The sequence below is a fragment of the Acanthopagrus latus genome, chromosome 6, assembly GCF_904848185.1.
Source record: "Acanthopagrus latus isolate v.2019 chromosome 6, fAcaLat1.1, whole genome shotgun sequence".
Lineage (NCBI taxonomy): Eukaryota > Metazoa > Chordata > Actinopteri > Spariformes > Sparidae > Acanthopagrus > Acanthopagrus latus.
This window is the reverse complement of record NC_051044.1, coordinates 32,709,473-32,735,095: the sequence shown is the minus strand read 5'-3', so window position 1 is coordinate 32,735,095 and position 25,623 is coordinate 32,709,473. Positions and strand designations below refer to the sequence as shown.

At 45.6% G+C, this 25,623-nt stretch overlaps 1 protein-coding gene and 1 long non-coding RNA gene across 3 annotated transcripts; both read left to right on the top strand.

Moving 5' to 3' along the window:
* The first annotated feature begins 19,175 nt into the window (after positions 1–19,175).
* Positions 19,176–21,869, top strand: LOC119020706. Its single transcript, XM_037100244.1, has 2 exons — positions 19,176–19,356; positions 19,445–21,869. The coding sequence occupies exons 1-2, from the start codon at positions 19,176–19,178 to the stop codon at positions 21,493–21,495; spliced, it is 2,232 nt and encodes a 743-aa protein (XP_036956139.1). The 3' UTR covers positions 21,496–21,869.
* Positions 21,870–22,895: 1,026 nt separating this feature from the next.
* LOC119021631 lies at positions 22,896–24,527 on the top strand. Of its 2 annotated transcripts, none has more exons than XR_005075691.1 (3): positions 22,896–23,182; positions 23,425–23,562; positions 23,841–24,527. It is a non-coding gene; the product is annotated as an uncharacterized LOC119021631 (long non-coding RNA). The 2 variants fall into 2 exon arrangements; XR_005075692.1 differs by lacking the exon at positions 22,896–23,182 and adding an exon at positions 23,206–23,224.
* Positions 24,528–25,623: the final 1,096 nt, after the last annotated feature.

Sequence of the window (25,623 nt, the reverse complement as noted above, 5' to 3'; positions counted from 1 at the left end):
CAAAAAATTGAAATAAAAATATAATTTTGGCATAAAATTATCACTTAATGTTTATTTGTTTATATTTTTTCATTTCATTACAAAACTGAAGGCATTTTTAGCCTTTATGAGTCAGGCTCCTATCACTTGTACCACAGTCAACCACCAGGAGTGATAGAGATACTTTGTCTCAATTCAAGTAAACTTTATTTATAGAGCACTTGAAAAACAAACAGATGAAACAAAGTATCGATATAGGGCTGTCGTCCCTGGCTTCAGCGCTAATACAGTTTCAGTTAGTGGAAGGAAAAGGCCTCTTAACACAGGTAGGCTAAAATGGCACTCTCAAAGGCCATGAAACGAAAAGTTGACGCGGAAAACAGATCCTTTAATGACGAATGGACTGAAAAGTACGCATTTATCATGCCAACCTTCAGAAATCCGTTACCTGTGTGCCTCATTTGCAACGAAACTGTTGCTGTTGCAAAAGAATATAATCTGCGCCGTCACCACAACACTAAACACACAAATTTCAAGGATTCATATCCTGAGCAGTCAGAGGCCCGAAAGAGAAAAATTGCCACATTGAAATCTGCGTACTCCTGTGCAAGTGGCATTATTACTCGAGCTTCAACTGATCAAGAGAGAGCAACGTGTGCATCAATGCAGGCTGCCTGGGTGCTTTGCAAACATAATCGACCTTTCACAGAAAGTGAGGTTTTCAAGGAGTGCATGGTCACAGTTCTGGAGGAACTTGCCCCCGACAAATCCATGGACAGAATTATTGCAGCTGTCAAACAAATACCTCTCTCTGCTTCAACTGCCGCGCGTCGTGTACACGTCTTGGCAGAGCATGTCCAGCAAGTTGTCATTGAAGGGATCAAGGAAGCCAAATACATTTCGTTGGCCATTGATGAATCCACGGACAATACGGATATCTCACAGTTGTGCGTTTTTGTCAGATTCTTTGATGGCAAAGATTTCCGAGAGGAGCTGCTGGCATTGCTTCCGCTGGAGGACAACACCACTGCTGACATCATCTTCGGAAAACTGGAGGATTTTTTTAAAAGTCATGGATTGTCCTTTGATAAAATCAACCTGATAGTGACAGATGGAGCACCTGCTATGATTGGCAAAAACAAGGGTCTGGTGAGCAGAATAAAGACTGTCGCTCCTAAAACTAACGCGCTTCACTGCATCATCCATCAAAGTGTGCTGTGCGCAAAGCTAAGTGGGGAGCTCAAAGAGGTGATGGAGAAAACAATGAAAATTATCAACCACATCAGAGGAACCTCAAGCACACAGCATCGCCTGTTCCGCAAATTTGTGCTCGAATCCGAGGCTTCTCATGATGACCTGTTACTCCACAATGACGTGCGCTGGCTCAGTAAGGGCAAAGCACTGGAGCGCTTCGTTGAACTCAGTGCCCAGGTAGTGGAGTTTTTGAAACAAAGCAAAGCAAAAGCGGCAGCTGACCATCTCCGCACCATGCAGGACAGCGAATATATGTCCAACGTTGCATTTTTGACAGACATTTTCTCGCATTTGAATGCACTTAATCTCCAGCTGCAAGGAAAAGAGAAATCAGTGGTGGATCTGGTGGAAAAACTCGATGCGTTTGGGAACAAACTTGACCTTTTTAACGCAGATTTGTTGTCGGGGAGGCTGTTGCATTTCAGCACACTGAAGAAGGTGGGACAAAGCCACGTAACAGACAGGATGAAGAAATTCATCACACAATTAAAAGACAACTTCTCCTCCAGGTTCGATGACTTTTTAATTCCCAGGGATGTCATTGGATTTGTGCGTGATCCTTTCAGCATCAACCCAAGTGGAGAATTCTCCACAAACGCAGTGAAAATGATGTCTTTGGACGAAGCGGCCATTCAGAGCGAGCTGGCTGAAATCCAGGCCGCCGGGGACCTGAAGGCTGCTCTCCGTGGTGCTGAAAACCTGGGCGCATTTTGGTTGTCCTGTCCCGAGGAGTATGGTACATTGAAGACGCTGGCTATGTATGTGCTCACCATGTTCGGTTCGATGTACACCTGTGAGGCTGCGTTCTCCAAAATGAACAACATAAAAACACATGAGAGGAACCGGCTGTCACACCAGTCCTTGGAGGACTCTTTGCGCATAAGTCTGACAGCGGCCAAGCCTGATGTAAAAAAGTTGGTGTCAGAGGGGAAATGTAATTTTAGCCATTGAGCAGTGTGAGTAACCTATTTCAGCCTTGTGATTTGAAATCGCTATAGCCCACTTAACGTTTTATTTGATGTGCAAACATTATTTGTAACCTGTTTTTGTTCGGATACCAGGTTAGTATTTATTTACCATGCTATTTTAAGTTATGCCAGCCAGTTGGTTTTCTCTCCTTTTTTTGTACGGAGAAGTCTGGTTTGAAGTTTGTTGAGACTTTGAAATAAAAACCAAACGTTAAGTAGGGGGCATAAGGAAAAGTTATGTGTGGAAAATAACAAGAACTGTGTGAAACAATAAATGTAAAAAAAAAAAAAAAGTGGAGCGAGTTTGTCCTCATTTCGGAATAAAGCCTAAATAGAGTCATAATTGGTGGGGATTACTGATAGTTAAGAGTCTCAGTCGTTGTTGCTATTTTCAGTTGCTTTAATAGTGTGGACCACATGATATATTCTCCTCTTTTTTTTTTCTCCTCACAATTTTCGAATCCAGTCGCGGGCCGGATTGAACGGTTCGGCGGGCCGGATTCGGCCCGCGGGCCGCCAGTTGATGATCACTGCTTTAGTCCCTTGTGCTTTTAGCCTTTATGCTTTTATGTTTTAGTCCCTTGTGTTTTCAGCTTCTATGCTTTTTGCTTTATTTTACTGTTTTAGTCTGTCAGTTTTTAATCTCCAGTGTTTCCTCATGGGGGCCTGCCGGGCTGGGGGTGGTCTCTGGTCTGGCCGCGGGGGGTGCTGTCCCATGGACGGCTCTGGCCCGGGTGACCAGAGGGCTCTGCACCTTGGTGTGGGGCCTCCTGTCTGCCCGGGTTGGGGTGGTCTCTGTGGTGGTGCTCCCTGCGGCCTTGGCCCGACATCTCTCCCAGTGTGGCTGGCTCCTGAAAGGTAGCTTTCTCCATGCACCAGGTCTCGCTGTCCAGCCATGTCTCTTTAGTGACAGCTACTGTATGGGTGTGTATTAGTGTGTGTGTGTCCGCGTGCATATGTGTGAGTGTGTGTATGACTGTGTATGTCTCTGTCCATGTCTGAAGGGGTGGGAGGGTTTGGGCTCTTTTAACTATCTTCTCCTATTTTTATTTTGCTGTTTCTATTTTTCTGCTGTTGTTTGTTTATTTCTGTGAGGCACTTTTAGGTACTTTTTTCTGTATGAAAAGCGCCATATAAATAAAGATTGATTTGATTTGATATTAAACCAGAGAATTGTTCCTTATCATAGACTGAGGATGGAGAGCACTCAGAACTCAGTTTAACAACTTAACTAACTTTCACTGTACTCCTCACTCCTGTCTGTACTTAATCAAAATATCAGAATAATGTTCAATCAGTATTTTGACTGGATCTTCGTAACGAACCGTTCGGCTTCGTCGGCGCTGTTGAAGATGTGCGAGCGCTGCTTGTTGGTAACAATAAGCCAGGCAGGAGGGATCATACCGTACCGGAGCCCCAGTAAACAGAGTTGTCGTCTCGCCTTCTCAAACTCTTTTAGCATCTTGTATGTGTCCGCCGTCATGTCTTGGTACAACCTCACCGGCTGATTCTTGTAGAGGACTTGCCTTTTCGCCCACGCCGCTCTCATCACCACTCCTTTGTCTTTGTAAATCAGAAACTTCATTATGAGGGTTCTGGGTGTGGAGCCGGTCTTATGTTGTCTTCTTGGTCCAAGCCTGTGTGCTCTTTTCACTGTAATTTTCTCCCCGGAGCGATGCTAGCTCCAGCACCTCCAGTATCCAGCTCTCCAGGAATCCACAGGTGTCTTCACCCTCCCTGCCCTCAGATAGATTAACCAGCCGTACATTGGAGCGATGTGAACGAGTTTCCAAGTCCAGCACTTTCTCTCTTTATTTTTCTCCTCTAAAATTTTCACCTTCTCTCGGAGTGTAGTCACATCGTCTTCTGTTGTTGAGATTGTGGTCTCCGCCTGTGTGAGTCTTTCTGAACAGTCTGTAATGTCTCTCCTTACATTTTTAATCACAGCCATGATGTCATCGAATTTGGACAAGACCTCAGTCTTCATGGTGTTAATAGCTGCCAGAATTGTTGTCAAAGAGCTACTGGACTCTTCCCTGACTGTGGTAGTGTTTTCCTCTGGCTGTTTCTCGGGGCCAGCGCTAGCTACAGGGCAAGCGGTAACGCTGGCTTCCATGGTCTGGTTGTTAGCGGTGAGCTTGGCCTTGGTAGTTGGAGTTGTGAAATTAGTCAGGTCGGTTTGTTGTGTCCAGCCGCGACTTGTCCTCCTTTGATTCATCAGTATTTTCTTGAGCTTTAATGTTACAGTCGAGTTGAATGACGCATAGAGTGAAGCTTTAAGAAAGGATTTGGAGGGCTGAGTAGCAGAGCAGTCTTACATACGTCTACTCAGCAAGCCACCATAACCGGAAGTCAGCTAATGTTAATCTTATTTAAAATGAAATGTATGTACTATGAGCTCAACATCAGTTTTTCTGCAACATGTAGATGCATCACTCAGTTATTCAGGCAGATGGAAGGCATACAGTGGAATGCTGCACAGCTTCTTGAACTGTAGTATTTTTAAGGTGAGCCTTGTTTTAGGTGGTTTATTTCACTTTTTCTCTGGGCCCCGTTCACTGCAGTACAAAGCTGAGCGTCTGGGCTGAAGCGGCTCTCTACTTCTCCAAACTGAGGCTGCGCTGATCGGTGATTTCGGTAGGGAACAGATCAACTATAGATATGTACTTGATGTGACCCCACTTCAAAAAACCCGAACTATCACTTGAAAGAAAAGAAGCAATACAACCCAATAGAGGTGGAAACAGTCATGGCAGACAGTCAGCTCTCAAACACACCACTGATCACATTCTCATGTTCTGTTGTCTTTTCCCTCAGGTGACTGAGCCTCTGGACCTGGTAGGGATGGACTTGGTGGGTAAACTTACACTCACAGGTGGTGGCAACCAGTACGTATGTGTCATGGTTGATTATTTCACCAAATGGACAGAGGCCTACCCACTAAAGAGAAAAACAGCAGTCGAGGTGACAAATTGTCTTTTTGATTTCTTTTACAAATTTGGTGCACCTAAAAGACTGCTAACAGAGCAGGGCAAAGAGTTTTGCAATAAGGTACAGTAATGATGCCTCATTTGTCCCCAGTATGCAACCACTGCTGTACTGACTTACATCATCTTTATCCAACTATCCATCACTCGAAGGTCGACTATGAGCTTTGTGAAAAGCTAGGCATTGAAAGGAGCCTTTGTTCACCATATCATCCACAGACCAATGGCTGTGTGGAGAAACTTAATGGAACAATACAGAGGTATAATTTGTTTTCAATACTGGAATGAGTTGTAGCTCTCTCAATATGACATTAAGTTGCTGTTGCTAGCAGAGCAGCATCTGCAATTCTAGGTCTCTGAACAAAATGGTGGCTGATCGTCACACTAAATGGGACCAGTACCTGCAATCTACAATGTTCGCCCTGCGAACCAAAAAACAGTTGACTACAAAATACAGCCCATAATACTTGATGTTTGGGAGGGAGGAGAGGTACCTCTCAGAGGTGCCACAGCACTTTGAAGTAAGATTGTTTAAAGTTCTCACCCTTGTGTGTGTGTGTGTGTGTGTGTCTAACCACTACACATGATTTGTTACAGAACACAAAGTCACGAGCCTCATCAATTTGGAGGAACCCTGTGCTGGCCTTAAGAAGAGGGAGGAGGTCCACAGAAACCTTCTGGCAAATATAAGGAAGAGCCAGCACAAGGTCCGGAAACAGAAAGAAGATGGAGGCCAGGAGGACAAATTTTAAAGTGGTAAGCGGCGAGCTTGTCCTCCAGAAGAACATTAGACAGGAGCAACGCAAGAGAGGGCAAGCTCGAGGCAGATTTGCTTGGCCCCCTGAAAATTGTCAGACTAGAGGGGAAGAGTGCAGACCTGGTGTCCCACAAGGGAAAGCAAAAAATGAAGGTGAACATAGACCACCTGATACATTATGTCCAGCCAGAGGAGAGGGTCCCTGGCAAACTAAGAAAGGTGTTGGTTTCCTCTCCTCTGGCTGGTCCATCACAGACACAACAGACACACTCTCACAGCACACATGCACCCACGTCTGGAACACCAGCCTGCTGAAAATCCCCGGGACCCGCAAAGGATACAGAACGTTGTGAGTAAAGATTCATTAAATCATGCATTCATGAATCATGCCTTTCACAAATAACTGTCACTGATCTTCATCCTTGTGGTAATCAGGGACATATGGGCAGGTGGCCGTCGAGAGACACTTTGGTCCAAGGTGGAGCCATACAAAGTGTTCTCTGAAACACTGCAGCACCTGGCCCCAGGAAAGGAGCTGGAGACGGTAGTAATCTCTTGTTTTAAGTTCTCATTGTTGTTTGAATATTTTCCTCTCAGTTAGCCAAGTGTAACGTCGTCACTCTTGTACTCACTGATTGTCAATGCAAATTTATATCTGATCTGCATGAGGACAGGAACAAAAATGGTTGACTCTTTCACCATGTGTGACATCTGGCAGGGATCCCAGAGACAGTATAAAAGAGTGAGTGTCATGTCTGCCAGTTCCTATATAGTGACATTTTATACATTGAGATGTCTCTGTGGAAAATACATTTTTTGTTTTAGCTGGATCTTGTCAACCACGATGTGGCCGGCTGTATGTCATCAGGGTCACTGGACACTTGTTGTAATAGTTAACTGAGTGGATACAAATCATGTGACTATCCGGTGTACAAGTGGATGGCTGTAATCATCATTTACATTTCCATAGATTATGTGAGGATCATAATGGGCTGAGGTTAGAAATAATGAGCTGTGATCAATGTGTCTGTGTAGAGCACTTGTTCGTAGACATTGTCTGGCAATCGGACGATGGCAGACCTGCCAACTTGTACGCATTTTGCGTACTCAGTACGCATTTTGACCCTTAAGTACACTTGTACGAATTGCTGCTCGCCCGTTTCAGTTTCTAAGCAAGTTCAGATCTATGAAATTGCTTCTGCCGCAGAGCCACAACAATCTGCGTGCAAGTGGAGTCAAAAGTTTTTGGCCAATCAGAGCGCTGCATTTTAACACCCTCGTCTACCTATCCGTCCTACCAAATGCTCCGCGCGTTCAATTCAATTCAGTGTCTTAATCAAGCCAGGCTGGCCAGATAACTGATCTGTCTTCAGCTGTTTGATGTCACTGCCGATGCAAACAGCATTGAAAAGGTAAAATTAAGACGTTGAGTTTACCCGACGGTGTTGTTAACCACTAGTCAAAGTTACCGTTCATTGATGTTTTGTGTGTGTGCGTGTTGCAAATAGCAGGCAAACCGTCAAGTTTCCCCGAATCCATTACTGCTGCACATAAAACTGTAGGCTTGCGTGCCATGGCAGCAGAACCGCCTCCAAAAAAGGTTCAGAAACCTCAAAGATTTCTTGACAGCTATCGGGGAGATGTCCTTGCCTCCACATGTCCAGGCTGCCCCATCATGCGTTCTGCACCGTGTGCAAGACAAACACTAACATCAGACACCAAGAGGCAACAGGTAACAAGCACAGTCCCACACACTGATACTCCCCCGGCCCCCAAAATATAGTGATATTAAAAACAAAAAGATGATAAGAAAAAACATTCATAGTGTCAATAGGCTAGCCTTTCACACCCGCCATACTTCCCATTAGTGGGGGGGCAGTTAGAAAAGTGGTCAGATGTCTAGAGATCTAGAGGGTTTTAGACAGACGAGGTGTAATTACAAAACAGGATTTAGGTCACAGTTTGGCCATTTTTAATAATCCTAATTGAATTTATGAACACTAAAAATGACCATGACATCATAACAGGGAGTCCAGCTGTGACAAGCCATTGTAGCTCTAGTTAATGATGCATAGCATAGGCCTGTTGTCTAGGCCAATGTAATGGCAACTGACACTATAGGCATTTGTTGCAAGAACACTCTTTTAAAAGCCTATCTGAAATGATCTGACCCATGTTATTTATTAGCCTATAATTGTGTCTCTGCCAGGCTTAAATCTTGTGCTTTTGTAGAAGTTGCTTTAGGCCTATTCAAAGTTGGTGCTTTGAGAGTAAATTATTATTTGGGCTACTTCATTTCCCTTCAGCAATCAGAAGAAGGCTATGTGTTAACCTGGTCTGACTCACATCTTGAACACAGAAGTACTTAGTACTATTTATTAGCTCACTCCCCTTCCTATAAGTTAGATTAATCAAAATATATGGGCACAAAATATTGTTGAGGATATAAGATAACATTTGTGTAGTTTCACTACATACAGTTGTGTTCAAAATAATAGTAGTGTGTTTAAAAAAGTGAGTAAAGCTCAAAATCCTTATTTTATTTTTATTTTATTTCCATACACGCAAATGCTTTGGAAACACTGCACATTCTATTCTGAATCAAAACATGAATTGTTGTTACTTAACAAAAGTGAGGAAAAAATCATATTTTACGCTGTTCAAAAAAATAGCAGTGTCTGCATTTTTCATTACAAACTCAAACATTTACTTTATGAATTGAAAAATGCTTGAAGATTTAGCTTTCTTGTGAATCACTGAACTAATATTTGTAGTATAACCACTGTTTCTGGAACTGCTTTACATCTGTGTTGCATGGAGTCAACCAACTTCTGGCACCTGTGAACAGGTATTCCAGCCCAGGACGATTGGACTACATTCCATAATTCCTCTGCATTTCTTGGTTTTGCCTCAGAAACAGCAAGTTTTCTATTGGATTAAGGTCCGGGGATTGGGCTGGCCACTCCATAACATTAATATTGTTGGTCTGGAACCAAGATGCTACTTGCTTGCTGGTGTGTTTGGGGTCGTTGTCTTGTTGAAACACCCATTTCAAGGGCATTTCCTCTTCGGCATAAGGCAACATGACCTCCTCAAGAAATCTGATGTATTCAAACTGATCCATGATCCCTGGTGTGTGATAAATAGGCCCACCACCATAGTAAGAGAAATATCCCCATATCATGATGCTTGCGCCACCATGCTTTATTGTCTTTAAAGTGTTCTGTGGCTTGAATTCAGTTTTTGAGGGTTGTCTGACAAACTGTCTGTGGCCCCTAGACCCAAAAAGAACAATCTTACTTTCATCAGTCCACAATATGTTGCACCATTTCTCTTTAGGCCAGTCAATGTGTTCTTTGGCAAATTGTAGTCTCTTCAGCACATGTCGTTTTTTCAACAATGGGACTTTGCGGGGGCTTCTTGCCCATAACTTGGCTTCACATAGGCGTCTTCTAACTGTTACGGTACTCACAGGTAACTTTAGATCTTCTTTGATCACCCTGGAGCTGATCATTAGCTCAGTTTTTGCCATTTTGGCTATTCTTCGGTCCATTTGAACGGTGGTTTTCCGTTGTCTTCCACGTCTTTCTGGTTTTGGTTGCCATCTTAAAGCATTGGAGATCATTTTAGCTGAGCAGCCTATCATTTTCTGCACTTCTTTGTATGTTTTCTCTTCTCTAATCAACTTTTTGCTAATCACTTTTGCTCAAAGCGTGCTGTTCTTCTGAACAATGTGTGGAACGACCCATTTTACTCCGATTTTCAGAAAGAAATGCTCTACAACCAGCTGGTACATGTGCTGTCTTTGTTCTTAAATAAGGGCCACCTGTTTGACACCTTTTTTTTCATAGAGTGAATGACCTCACTAATTGAACTCCACACTGCTATTATTTTGAACACGCCCCATCCAATTACTGGTTCAATTACACAGACTCAGCAGCATGCATGTCATGACTAATGGGTCTGTTGGTTTTCTGTTACTCTACTACACCTTCTAGTAAATTATTTGCCATATAAAAATATGATTTCTACCAAAAACAGTGATTGATCTAATTAGTGATTTTGGACTGCTATTATTTTGAACACAACTGTATACAGCCACTCATCCACTCCCTTCTTATCTTCTTGTCTTGTGGTTCTTCTGTGTCCGGTGTCTCCGTAGCTCTGTCGCCATGCGTCATTTTATCCACTTGCTTCTGGAGCATATTTACAGCTACCTGCTTGGTGACTGTGTCAAAATAACGGTCTTTGTACCTAGGGTCAAGAATCGTTGCCAAGTAGTAAAGCGCTTCCAGCTTCCAGTAGAGTGTTCTTTGCTGTGTGGACCCCACAGTCTGTGTCTGCTGCCTTGCTCAGGTTTCATTGCCAGAACAGAGGGAATCACGTCCGCAGTAGTAGCCAAATGTGAGCTGATGTCCTTCGTTAATTGTTCAAATGGGTTGAGAAGCGTGGTCATGTTTTCAACGAGGCCCCACTGATATGCGCAGAAACAAGCAGGCAGCTCATGATCTGCACCATACACACCAAGCAGTGCGCGCTTCTGATCCAGTAGACTTTTCATCATATCAAAAGTACTGTTCCACCTGGTTGTGACATCTTGCTGTAGCATCTTGGTTTTCATGCCCAACTCTTGCTGTATGTCTCTCAGCCGACAGGTGGCGAGGTGAGAGTGGCGAAAATGTCCAACTATATTCCTTCCAATAGCCCAGGGGTCGGCAACCTTTTTGACTCAGAGAGCCATGAAAGCAAAATATTTGGAAATTTATTTCAGTGAGAGCCATATAATGTATTTTAAGGCTGAATTCAACTAAATGGGTATAATAAGCCTCTGAATTTATTCTTTTAAATAATGTTGTTATAATACTCACCATTAATGTGACTTCTGGTGCTGCATGGATTTGCTGATGGCTTTGTAGTCTGGTTGGTACTTGGTGAGGTTTAGCTTCATGCAAGCGTTGAGGCTTTCATCCGTTAAACGTGATCGTAGGTTGGACTTGATGTTTTTAAGATGTGAGAATGACTGCTCACATGCATACGTAGATCCAAACATGGTCAATACAGCAATACTCACACGCTGCAGTGTTTGGTATGTGACAGGAAGCGCGTTCCAAGTTTTGATAATCAGCTGGTCTTCGGGTTGAAGTTTTTTCATTTCTGTCCACATGTGCTTGCTCGCCAACTCTGCTTTCTGTCGTCCGATTCTTTCCAAATCTTCATTCAGCGACTTGAACTTATTCACCCACATGTCTGAGGCCTTCAGGTCAGCCACTTCTGCTTCGAAATCTCTGACAGAGACACCAGGAATGTAACTCAGGTCGCCTGTGTTCAGTGAACACTCGTTTGGATGGGCGATGAACTTAAAAAGACAACTGTGCTCACGAAATTCTCCAAAGCGTGCTTTGAACGACTGTAGGAGACTGGATGTGAAGCCAGCTAGCTGGTGGAGATCAAAGTTTTGAGTGGGCTCACTTGCTGTGCATGCATCTTTAAATTGTCTCAGGTTTTCAAAATGTAGTCAACGACCTGTTTCAAGATCCATGATGAAGAGCTCCAGCTTGTTTTCAAAAGCAAACACGGCTTGTTGAAGGGACAACACTGTATTTCCAATGCCTTGCATTTTCACGTTGAGCTGGTTCAGATGTTCAGTCATATCCACGAGATAGTAAAACTTGAGGAGCCACTCGGTTTCGGCTAGCTCAGGATGCTCGATGCCTTTCATTTCAAGGAAAGTTCGGATTTCGTTCAGGCAAGCTGCAAAACGGCTAAGCACCTTCCCTCTTGACAACCAACGCACATTGCTGTGCAAAAGCAGACCGTGATAGTTATTTCCAACTTCATCCAGCAGTGTTTTAAACTGGCGATCATTTAAGGCTCGAGCAACAATAAAGTTGATCACACGAATGACCAGCGACATTACTTCGCCAAGCTGCCCATCACACATCTGAGCACAAAGTGCCTCCTGGTGTAGAATGCAGTGGAAACTTAGGATGGGTCTATTTTCATGTTCACGGAGAAGCGCCAAAAATCCTTTGTTTTTCCCCACCATACACGGAGCACCATCAGTACACACTGAGAGAAGTTTATCCATAGGTAGATTTTTTTCTTGAGCGAACTCCATGAAAGACTTGAATAAATCCTCACCTCTTGTGGATCCTTTTATTGGCAGAACAGCAAGACTTTCTTCGCGCAGTGTGTCACCAGCAGCATATCTTGCAATCACACTGAACTGCGAAATGGCTTACGTCTGTTGACTCATCCAAAGCCAAGGAAAAGAACGGCGGCATTTATGTCCTTCACTTGCGTTTCCTCCACTTGGTTTGCCATCGTGATGGTACGATCATGAACAGTTCTTGCAGACAGAGGCATGTCTTGTATTAGGGGTGGGCGATATGGGCAAAAAATAATATCTCGATATTTTTTCAGATTTTAACGATAACGATATTTTGTCGATATTTTGAAAAATGTGATTGGAATTCTCTGAGTAATACCTGGTTAAAGATTACAATACCTACAATGATTAAAATGTGTAAGAAAAAACACATTTATTGTCTTTAAACTTTATCAAACAAATAAAAAATAACTCAATTGAATTACAGCAGGAACATTGAATTGTTAAAAAAAAAAAAAAATGTCCTCCACGCATCCTTGAGAAATACTGACAAATGGACAGCAAGTGCTCATAAAACTTAAGGTTCTGTCCAGGATTGTATTAAAAAAAAACACATTTTCTAAAAAGGTTCAAACAAAAAAGAACTTAATTGAACTACAGTGCAGACATATTGAATAATTGTAATAAAGTGCTGCATGCAATAGGAATAGAACTAAATAGACATTTGTAAACAAATGACAATATTGTGGAGAAAAAAATCCACAATTCTCAAATAGAAAAAATAGTCAATACTATCACAGCTAAGGACAGACACCAGAAACTTTGCAGAACTTTGAACATTCTAGGACAACAGTTCACTTCAAATTGTGTGCCAAAAACACCAGCCTGTCCACATTGTCTGGCTTGAGTGAAGCCCGGTGACACGTCACAATGTTTCCACCTGTGCTAAATGCCCTCTCTGAAGGGCTACTTGAGGCAGGGACGCACAGATACTTTTTTGCTAGCTTTGCCAGCCTAGCGAAGTTCATCTCTTGGGTTTTCCACCATGCAAGTGGGTTGACATCGCTGTCCACCTCCGGTATCAGAAGGTAACTCTTGATCTCCTTTTCTATGCCAGTAGCCTGTGACTCCCCTCTCACTGTTTTTTGAAATAACTGCCGAAAGACTTCTTTGTTTTTTTGGCTGGCTCACAGGTGTCATCATCACCCTCTGCTCCACCCTCTGCAGTGGCACCTTGAGCTGTGGAAGTTGAAGGGCCTGGAGAATCGCTCTCTTCCTGTGTTGCCATAGCCATAAGTTCAGAGGAAATTGTTGACATCATCATCTGATCATCGGCATTGTAGCGGTTCTTAAACTGCGGGTCAAGCGTGGATGCTACACTTAAAAGGCCATCCACATTGTCATCTCTGTACTTTGTGTTAAAGGTGACATATTATGCTCATTTCTGCTTCCTGACATGGTTCCCTGATGTCTAAATGGAATGTTAGTGACATGCTTTGGTCGAAAAAGCTTAAGGATTGAGCACAGCAAGGTTCTTGAAACACCAGTTTCACAGCCTTCCTCCAGGCGGCCGGTTTCAGTGCCTCTCCCTTTAAATGCTAATGAGCTACTACGTGCGCCGCCCAAAGATGTATTTGCGCCGCCCACCTCTCCTTGCCTGCGGAAGACGTGAGGGCGGCATTGTGTGACCATGGCAACGGCTGAGTTACCGGAAGAAATGGCCGCCGGACAACAAACTGCGGTGCAACCGTATATGTTTGAGCCGGAGTCCGACCCAGAACAAGAAGAGGCTCCCGAAGAAGTTCAGCAGCCAAGAATGAACATAGATGTTTCTCAGTGGTTAGTATTTAACTTTTTTTTTTTTTACCTCGACATTACTTGTAGGTTACTGCGTAGACACACGAAAGTTTTACGGTCTTAGTAGCCGTCTGCCCCGCGCTGTTACAGATCACAACCCCCTTCTCCTGCCTCGAGTGTTTACATAACAAAGCTTAGCCAAACCTCGACTGGCGTTTACTGCTCTGCAGTTGCAGTAACGAAGAAGCTAGCAATTGCCATTACAAGAGAAAACCGTAACCTCCTGTAGCGGCATTGTAGCGGTTCTTAAACCGCGGGTCAAGCGTGGATGCTACACTTAAAAGGCCATCCACATTGTCATCTCTGTACTTTGTGTTAAGGTAATCCAGAATGGTTTCCTTGATTTTTTTTTTGTGAGATCTGTATCATCAGACTTCACTGCCAGGACCTCCGAGTTAACAGTGACAGTACCGGTTTCAGGTAGGAGATGGTTACTACTTGCTCACCTGAGAGGGCATCTGTAAACTCCAGCAGGGGACTAAGTGCTTTGCTCACTGATTCTAGCACATCAACATCTTGCCATGTTGGTAGGAGATGCCTGCGCTTCTTGTCAGCACCTAGCACATGACGAATGGCCTTTTCTTGTTCAACAAACCTGTTTATCATGCGCTGTCTTGAGCCCCATCTTGTTGGTGATTCTGTGATGAGTTTATGCTCTGGGAGCTTCATCTGATTTTGAGCATCAGCCAGTCCTTTTTTCAAATTCCAGCTATTGGAAAAGGCTGCAACCACCTTCTTGCAGACACCAATGGCTCTGTCTATCCTTGCATCACGCATGCTCCTCTCTGGAAAAAATTTGAAAGGGTACATCATTGCCATGAACTGAGCAACAGTGCCATGTAGGCAATGTTGGCCTTATACTGCCATACATTGCAATTTGAAATACCAGTTAATTTCATATATTGTCATATTAGCCTATCCAATGACAAAGCTTATAATATCAAATTATATTTTCTTGAACTGCGTGCTGCAGCTGTGCGTGTGTGAGCAAGAAGAGGGATAAAGAGAATGACGGTGCTTTTTAAAAGATGTCAATTGTGTGACGCCCACTTTATCACTTTATCATGGATATTACTGATATTCTCAGTCTAACGTGTATTTACTCTCGCCCAAATTGCTGGCACTCTAGAGCCCTGACTGTTTAACTGCATTAAATGAGAAGATTGACATTTGAACTCACCGATTGCAATATGAAGCCGGTGCCCAAAGCACGGTAGCCTTTTCCAGTCATTGATTCTGAGTGCACTGACGACGTTTGCGCCGCTGTCGGTGGTCATGCAGACCATGTCCTGTTCACTCAGCGACCATGATGCGAGGGCATCTTTCAGACCAAGGGCAATGATTTCTCCTGTGTGGGCATCTGGGAAATAGGACGTTTGCAAACAGTAGCTCCGAAGTTTCCACGATTCATCAATGAAATGCACGGTCAGAGAGAGGTATGGCTCCGATGTTCTGCTAGACCATAAATCGGTTGTTGTTGCGAAGTGTTTCACCTCTTGCACTTCACTCATCACAGCTTTACGAGTTTTATCATAGAGGGTGGTGAGAGCGGTTCCGCTGAAATATTTTCTACTTGGCACTGTGTATCGCGCGTCTAGGACATTCAAAAGTTCAATGAAACTTTTTCCCTCCAACTGCATCGGCAACATCTCTTTGGCTATGAATTTGGTGATAGCATTGGTTATGTCTTGCCATCGTTGACTTTTTCTGTCATACGGCACTTTTCTGCTGAATGACTCAGCGAGGGTTTGTTGGGTGTGCTGAACAGCTGGCCTACTTGGTTTATCTTGAGCTGCAGAGTCTCGAAGTTTCTCGCATTCTTCATACTCTTTACTGTGGTTGGTGCGGAGGTGGTGAAAGAGATTCGTTGTGGAGCTTTGTTTAACGGCGATAGCTTTCCGACAGATTTTGCATATGACGGTGTTTTGACCAACGTCAGTCTTTTCGAAACCAAACCATTTCCATGCCAGAGAAGTAGACCCACGTCTCGGCACTAAATCCTCTGAAGTTGCGTCAGGGACTGTACCTGCCTCCACCTGCATTTTCCACAACTACGCTGCTGACCTGTTGCAAGGCTTCTCGCGAGAGAGGTCATGTGACTTTCTTACAGGACTTGGGCGTGGCTGAGTCGTGCTGTGTTTTTTATGGAGCGCTGCTGCTCTGTAATGTGAAGTGTGGACGTGCGTTTCATTGGTTTTGGCGAACTAATTTAAATACTCGATAATGTAAATTTGCACATCGTTAAAACAACAATCACGATCCTATCGCAGACGATATATATCGCCCACCCCTGTCTTGTATCCGTTTGATTATCTTGTCTTTGTTCGGAAGATCATCAAAAAGTTCATTGGCTACATCCAGCATGAACGTTTTAGCATACTCGCCATCTGTGAATGGTTTTCCGTTCCTCACTATTGCTAAAGATCCAGCAAAGCTAGCAGAATAATAGTCACCTTGTCGGATCCATACACGGAGTTGCTGCTGGCTAGCTTGCAGCCTGCTCAGTAGCTCTTGGCACGCTTTCTTTCTACTTTCTCCCGCAGGGTATTTTGATGCAAAGGTAGCATGGCGTGTGTTGAAGTGCCGCTGTACATTCGACCGTTTCATCGATGCAATTTTGTCATTGCAAATTAGACACACCGCAGAACCTTCTCTCTCCACAAAGGCGAATTCTTCGGTCCACTTGTCCTGAAATGTACGATACTCCTCATTTTTTTTTCTTTTCGCCATCTTCTTCGTCGAAGGGTTAGCTTTGAGCTAATGACGGCGCAGACTGATTCAAAAGGGGGCGTTTACCTGTTTACCCAGCAACGGCCAACGTAGGCTATTATAATCCAATTAAAATAATGGACAATTGCTCCTGCAGCCAACTGCAGCCCTGAACAGGACATGAGCAGTGGAAAATAGATGGATGGATTAAAACAAGTGAGAATATTTTGTTTTATCTTAGAGCCAGATCCAATCATCAAAAGAGCCACACCTGGCTCGCGAGCCATACGTTCCCGACCCCTGCAATAGCCAGACAGTCAAAGATGCTTCACTGGCTTAACACTCCATCATGCACTGCTAGCTGCAGCGTATGCGCCATGCAGCTCAGGCTTTTAACGCCACACTCGTCCACTGCCTTCTGCATATTCTGTGCATTGTTGTGAAGCACAACGTGCACATTGTCTTTTTAATTTTCCACTGAGCAAACATGCAGTCAAATGCACTAGTGATGGCAGCCACCGTATGCAATCCTGCAAACTCTTGTGCACACAAAACAGCTCTCTTCATTCCAAAGCTGTCATCAATCCACTGAGCAGTAAGACTCAACATACTCATCTGACTTACGTCCAGACTCCATATATCCGTAGTGAAGCTAATGTCTGTCAAATTGTCCAACAGTTTGTGGATATGTGTGAAATACATTTTCCATATTGAATTCAGATATTTGTACTAAACTACTGTTACACTCTTCAAAGGTCCATTATGAATGAAAAGTGTGTTTTTTGATAAAGACAGGAAGAGAGGCTTTAGGCTCCAACTGTCCAGTCAACAAGCTTAATGTTTTTCTATGAACTGACGTCACTGAGCTACATGGACAGAGTTTATGTCCTGTTGACAGAATCAGTGTTAAAGCAGTAATGTTGATGGCAGACGTATTGAATCGATATGTTGCTACACTGATATAGATAGGTCTACCGATGCTACATGCTACGTAGACAGTATTGGCAAGATCAACATGTATGCCACATTAAGGTAGTTAATGGTTTTAACATTACAATGTTGATTAATTAAATATAAAACGGCAGCAAAATCGCGATGATATTGCTTTCACAGAAAGTGTCTACATGATTTTATTTTGAAGTTTATTGTGTCTAAAGGATTTTATTTAGAGGTTTATTGTGTCTAAACGACTTTATTTTGAAGTTTATTGTGTCTAAAAGATTTTATTTTGAAGTTTCTTGCACTTCCCGGCCTGAGACTAGAGGCTGCACTGGAAGTGACCCCACACTGGAGGTCTGCAGCCAGACTCTTGGTTCTATTTCATCCTTACTGACCGCCAGAGGCGGTGCTTCAGCACTGAATGTCTCCATCTCGCGCATGCGCAGGTCGAGTGTTAATACCAACAAAGTCACCCGTGACCCCTGACGATACCGGCTAGCCTATATCTTCCGGTGACGTCAGAGGATCTGTTCCTTCTCATCTTCTCGCTTTGCAGGTAGACGTACATCAGCGAGCTCTAGCTGAACTAAAACGTGTACTTCACTGCTACTTCGTCGCTGGTAGCCCTGCGACAACCTGTCGGAGCTGCGAGCTGCTCGCCCTCCAAGGGCTGCGACGAGCTGAGACGGAAGGTTTGTTGCGGTTTGCCGCGGACACCCCTTCGGATTACCATCGGTTCGTCTCTACAACTGTTGAGTATACCAGACGTTGTGTTACGTCTCCTTTGGGTATCTCTTTCTTTGCTAAATAAGGTTGGTGAAGGCGCTCTACTCGCTCCCCCTCCTCACATTTGTGCTATTAGTTACAGGCGCTAGCGTTAGCATTGCCTGCCGGACCTAGCGTCTGTGTAATCGGTACACCGCTGATTGTACCCGCTTTCCGTTCAAGTCTTTTATGTCAGTGAAGCCAGCGTACTCGCTCCCTCTCCCGACATTTGTGCTGCTATTGGTGGGCATTAGCAGCTAGCGTTGCCCGCTTGACCTACTGTCTGTGTAATCGGTACACCGTTGGTTGTATCCGTTTTCTGTTGTACTCTTATATGTTGGTAAAGGCAGTGTACTCGCTCCCTCTCCCGACATCTGTACTACCGTTATATCTGCGAGTAATCTGTACAATTTGTACCCGCTTTTCGTTGTAGTTTTTTCCCGTGTTGGTGAAGGCAGTGTGTGCGCTCCCGCTCCCATCACAGGTGTATATTATTATATATATATATTTTCTTTCTGTAAAAGCTGCATCCTGAGCTGTCTTTGTTTTCTCTGGCAGTTTTGCCGGCGTTTTTTCCTCGGCCTACTTAAGTATTTTATTGTGGCACCTGCAGTTGGGCCGTTTGGTTTGTTTTTTTTGCGTAGCAGCCTGACCCTTGCTGGTGAAGGCAGTGCTCTCGCTCCCGCTCCCAGCATAGGCGGGTGCTGTTGCCCTTGTACTTAGCAGATGTGCTAGCGACTAAGACTAACTGTGTTTGTTGTGCGACACCTGCTGGTGAAGGCAGTGCGTTCGCTCCCTCTCCCAGCATCTGTTGTCTTTCTCAGTTGGTTTGTATTTGAATAGTTGTCACCATGCTTGGTGACCACTCTTGCTCGGCCTGTCTGGCCCCTCTGCAGTCTGAAGATGGTCATGATATGTGTCCTCCGTGCCTTGGCCTCGAACACCTGAGGGAGGGACTTTCTGCTGTAGAGGCGCTTGAGCGCACAGTCCAGGCCAGGCAGACGCGACAGCAGCTCTCTGGGCTACATAGGAGTATGCCTCCTCCCAGCAGGCCGGGGGGCTCCTCAGCTCCCCCCAGGCGCCGCTCTCAGCCACAGACTCTCCCCAGCGGCTACCCTAGGTCTCAGCCACCGGCTCAACAGCCGGTTCAAAGAGGTCCTCAGGGCTTTCGAGCCCCCGAACGTCCACCCTCCAGACAACCTCGGACTTTTGACGCTGCCCGTCGTCCCCCCAGGGCCTCTAGAGGCCGGGGGACCAGGCGCTGAGAATCCGGGGCCGGTCGTCGGCTGTTTTTCCCAGCAGCAGTTCAGCTACTGGGCTGCTACCACCACGGACCCTTGGGTGATTTCCACCTTAACCCACGGGTACAAACTTCAGTTCCGACGCCGGCCCCCAGCCTTCGGCCGGGTCAGGATTACCATCATACGCGACCCGGCAAAAGCCCATGCCCTCAACCAGGAGTTGTCCGCCCTCCTGGACAAGGGTGCCATCGAGCCAGTAGACCCCCTGTCACCCGGGGGGTTCTATTCGACTTACTTTCTTGTCGAAAAGAAAGATGGCGGACTCCGCCCTATCCTCGACCTGAGGGGACTCAACAGGTTCCTGAAGGTGTTGAAGTTCCACATGCTCAGTACTGCAGAGGTTCTGCGTACTGTTGCCAGAGGGGAATGGTTTACTTCAATAGACTTGAAGGACGCATACTTTCATGTCCCCATAGCACCACACCACAGACAATTTCTGCGGTTTGCCTTTCAGGGCCGTCATTTTCAGTTCAGGGTGCTCCCGTTCGGCCTCTCCCTTTCCCCACGGGTGTTCACCAGGTGTGTGGCGGCAGCCCTCTCACCCCTGCAGGCGCAGGGCATGAAGATCCTGCCGTATCTGGACGACTGGCTGGTCTGTGCGCCGTCCCGGTCTCAGGTGACCAGCGATACAGCGACTCTCCTCTCACATGTGGCCCAGCTCGGTCTCAGAGTGAATTTCACAAAGAGCTGCCTGGTCCCCTCACAGAACACACTCTTTCTGGGGATGACACTGGATTCCGTTGCCATGAAGGCCTGTCCATCACCTCGGCGCGTGGACGACATCCTCCACCTCCTTCTCCTCTTCCAGGAGGGCCGCCGCTTGCGCTACGTCCAGTATATGCGCCTCTTAGGCAAGCTGACGGCGGCTGCCACCGTGGTCCCCTTAGGGTTGCTGGCACTGCGTCCCCTTCAGAGGTGGCTAAACAGCTTCCACCTGGATGCCAAGCGGCACCGGGACAGGAAGCTCAAAGTGTCAAGGTGTTGCCTCCTTGCTCTGGCCCCATGGAGGGAGAGATCATTTCTCCTTCAGGGCATGCCCATGGGCTCCATTGCATCCCATCGGGAGACTGTCACAACAGACGCATCCCGCTCAGGGTGGGGTGCTGTGTGGCAGAACCGGACAGCTCAAGGCCTGTGGCCTGCACAGGACCGCTCGGACCATATCAATGTGTTGGAGCTACGGGCAGTGCACATGGCACTGCAGCTTTTTCTTCCCTTCCTGAGAGGGAGGCATGTGCTAGTACGGTCGGACAACGTCTCAACCGTCTCTCACATAAACCACCAAGGGGGAACCAGGTCTGCACAACTGTTGCAGGTGTCCCGGGACCTCCTGTTGTGGGCGGCCCCCCGCCTAGCCAGCATAAGGGCGATGTACTTGCCAGGGGAACGGAACCGGGCTGCAGACTTCCTATCACGTCGCAAGCCACCCCCGGGGGAGTGGCGGCTCCACCCAGAGGTGGTGCTCAATATCTGGGACGTCTTCGGCAGGGCAGAGGTGGATCTCTTTGCCACAGAAGAGTCGACCCATTGCCCCCTCTGGTTTTCCTTGACAGAGGAGGCCAGCCCTCTGGGCCAGGATGCTCTCGCCCACGATTGGCCAGAGGGTCTTCTCTATGCCTTTCCTCCAATGCCTCTGATTCCTCAAATACTGCAGAGGGTCCTCCAGCAGGGCCACAGGCTGCTATTGGTAGCTCCCTTCTGGCCAGGGAGGACATGGTTTCCCCTGCTGCACAGGCTCTGCCGCGGCTCACCGTGGCGTCTCCCCGACAGGAATTATCTCCTGTCTCAGCTAGGGGGCCAGGTCTGGCATCCCGACCCTCATCGCCTGCAGCTCTGGGTCTGGCCATTGCAGGGCCCGACCCGCTGCTGACAGAGTGTTCAGACACCGTCCAGCATACTATACTGAATGCTAGGGCACCTTCTACTCGGATGCAGTATGAGAACAGGTGGCAACTGTTTTCCGCCTGGTGCTCGGACAGGGGTGAGGACCCAGTGCACTGTACAATCCCAAAAATTTTGGAGTTCCTACAGTCACTCCTGAACAGCGGACGGTCCCCTGCTACCTTGAGGGTGTATGTGGCGGCCATTTCCTCTCGACACGCCCAAGTTGATGACAGCACCGTGGGGTGCCACAGACTTGTGTCCCTCTTCCTAAGGGGAGCCCTGAGGTTACAACCCCCGAAGGCACAGAGAATTCCAGCATGGGATCTACCCCTAGTGCTGGATGCTTTGTGTCTGCCTCCCTTTGAGCCCCTGGCGCAGGCAGAGTTGAAGTGGGTGTCTGCTAAGACCGCCTTTCTCCTTGCCATCACTTCAGCAAAGCGTGTTGGGGAACTACATGCTCTCTCGGTAAGTGACTCATGCCTGAGGTGGAACTCAGATGGCTCAGGGGTCACTCTGTGGCCGAATACAGCTTTCCTTCCTAAGGTTCTGTCACTGTCGAACCTTAATCGACCTATCCACCTGGCACAGTTTATCCCCCCTGCAGGGGAGGAAAGGTTAGGACTGCTGTGCCCCGTGCGGGCTTTAAGAGCCTATATAACTCTGACCTCAAGCATGAGACGGTCAGAACAGCTGTTCCTCTGTTATGGTGGTCCTAAGAAAGGCCTTGCCCTCTCCAAACAGCGACTGTCGCATTGGGTTGTGGATGCCATCACCCAGGCATATAAACACAGTGGTCGCCCCCTGCCATCCGTGGTGAGGTGCCACTCTACTAGGGCTGTCTCTACATCATGGGCGGCTCTGCGTGGTGTGCCCCTGGGGGATATCTGTGATGCGGCATCGTGGGCATCACCAACTACCTTTTCCAGGTTCTATCGGGTGAATGTGGCCACTCCCCACCCACTGGGTGTGGCCCTGTTGCCCACCTCTACTGCTTCCTCTCACTGAGGTATGTATTGGCATTCCTCGTGACTTTGTTGTTATGGGTCATCCAGTGCTGAAGCACCGCCTCTGGCGGTCAGTAAGGATGAAATAGAACGAAAGTTACGTATGTAACTACGGTTCTATGAATCCTGGATGACCGCCAGAGCGTTCTGTCACTCAGAATCCTTGTGGTTTCGCGAGAAGATTCTGCAGGAACAGATCCTCTGACGTCACCGGAAGATATAGGCTAGCCGGTATCGTCAGGGGTCACGGGTGACTTTGTTGGTATTAACACTCAACCTGCGCATGCGCGAGATGGAGACATTCAGTGCTGAAGCACCGCCTCTGGCGGTCATCCAGGATTCATAGAACCGTAGTTACATACGTAACTTTCGATTTACTTAGTGCTGACAAGATTACATTATCCAGTTTAATTGTATAGTAGCCAGGCTGACAGTTGATTATAAAATAAGCTATAGCACGAGAATGAAGATGAATAGTTTAAGACACAATCTCGGGGTGTAACCAGACTGTCTTATTTTGTATGAGGACAGATAAGAATGAAGAGGAAGGGAGATATTTCAGGCTTTTTTCTTTTAAGAAGCACAAATGAGGCACAGCTCAGGTCCAGACAGACTCCAGCACCAATGTCAGCAGCCCTGGCAGCTCTGAAGCTGCAGCTAGTCAGGCAGGTCAGTGTGGTCAGACACAAGGACCCAGTCTACCAGCCCCAGGTCAGAGCTTCCAGAGGCAGTAAACTGCATGCCCAGTTAGGACACTGAGCAGTTTGGCCTCACTCTGTAACAATAGATGATTTTGACAGATTGCGCCTAATTATGAATGTTGACTCAGCTTGTAACAGTAGATGATTGTGTGTGTGATGTTATTTTATTGCTGTTTTATTTTGACGCCATCTGTATTTTTCACAATGCAGTTTCCTCAGTTGTTGAGAGTGACACATACGTCTGCCTCTGAGGAGGAAGACAGTGAGCCAGAGCTGCTAGGAGGAGATGCCACTGAACCCCCACATCCACATCAAGCTCCACATAGTGTGCACCTAAAGGACCAAGTGGTAGGCCCACACTTACTAACCTATCTGTGAACCTTTTGAACAGCAGCTATTCTGACATGATATAGTTTGGCAAATACAGGTGCTACTAATGGCATTAATTAGCCTAAGGTCCAGATTCAGCTGCACTTACATTGAACAGAAGCTTTTCACTGTGCAAAAGCTCTACACATCAACCTACAAGTTAGCCACTGTGAGCCACACTACTTCATCTTGTATTGAAGTATTTCAGTATTTATTCCATGCGATGTGTGTCCATAACTACTCAATATGTATTCTAGACATCTCAAGATCCAGAGAGGAGGGTCCTGTTCAGCCGTGTCTGAAAATGTTCCCAAGAACTCGACATGAAACAAGGAAGAGGGCGTTCGACAGTTCTTGGTATACGGACAATTCAAAAAGGAGGAGAAATCCTCTTTGTTTTTTTGTTTGTTTGTTTTTATTTTTATTTTTATTTTTTTTATCACTTCGCAGGTTAATCAAACACCTTCAAGCAGCCAGGAAAGAGAAATAACTCACATTTAATTTGGCTTTCTTTATTTCCCACAGATAACTACAAAAGTAACCATCAGTGTAGCCTATTGTATTTTTGTCCAACAGCGTAATTTCAGAGTCCGTGTTTCTAGTTTGCTGCTGCATTGAGTATAAGATTAAATGACTTGTAGTTCAATCTGTGGACAGTAAGTGTGTGTCTGCCTCTAATGTTGGGTCCTGGGGGTGAGTGACGCCCTCAGCCTCTGGTCACCCTGCAGCCTGACTCAGGATCAGCTCCTCAGCCTCTGTCGGACGTGGTGGAGGTGGAGGTGAGAACCACTTCATGTTCAACTACTCAGCAGGATGTTAGGACACAGATGTGTGTTAAACATTATCTGTTGGTGGTAAAAGCTACTACAAGTTAAAATATCCACTGAATAAACTTTTACTTTGTTTAATATGTGAAATAAAACCAAAGTGAGGAGCCATCGTGAGACTGTTTCTGTATTTCATTTTCAGCCGATTTAAATTAAATGAAATAGCCTAAAATGAAATAAAATAAAACACTGAACAACATTCAACCACTTTCTCAAAGGCTAATATAAAAGAAAGTGATGTTAAATTCAAAATGAAAAGACGACCGCATCTACAACTCTGTCAGTGAGTTTTATTACGGCCGCAGCCGTGTTACTTTTTCCCAGAAAATGTCTGTTTCCTGTTTTCTCCCCTGTTGCCATGGTGAATCACAGTATCGGAGCTCAACTGATGATGGCTTTTTACTAGTCATCAGGCACAAGCTCAACTCAGAGTTGACATACTCAGAGTCGACTTACCTTACTCAGATCAGCTGTTCTGGAACTGAAAACTCAGAGTTTCACTTCACAGGGTAAGTCAACTCAGAGTTCAGGGTTAGGCTCAGAGTTAGTTGAACCTCCTTTATGGAATAGCCCTCTGGTGTGTCTGCACGCATTAGGAGTGATGCAAGATTTACATTTTATGTGCGCTGTATTGAACTCTGAGTAAATGTAGTTATTTTTGATGTGGTGAAGTCAGTGTCTGAAGTTGTTGATGGATGCCCACCGGTCTCAGTGCAGGTGGTGGGAGAAAGGGGGGCGACAGCTAAGCTATTATCCCCGGTAGAGAGCTGCCCCCACCCTGTGTGAAATGCTGTAAATACTCTTGTCACTGTGCAATAGCGTCACTGTTTTGGGAGTTTTTTGTTTCTTATTCATGTTGTTTATATTGTGAATACTGCTTTTCACTTTTATCTATATGTCTAATCTTTTTTTGTAGTTATTCGTTAGTGCTGTTTTTAATTGATGCTCTGTTTTTGCTCTCCTTTGCTGCTGTAATGTTGCTAATTTCCCTGTTTTGTTTTGACAATGATCAGTTGTGATATCATGAGGCTAATTATCTGTATAGAAACTATTTTGGTGCTCACCTAACTAATTACAGTTTCTCTATCTCAGAGGTGACATTACATTCTTATACGTGGGTCCTTCATAGTTGAGAAGTATAAAGAGTATAGAGTCATATGTACATGGCTGTACAATATCAATCAATCTTTATTTATATGGCACTTTTCATACA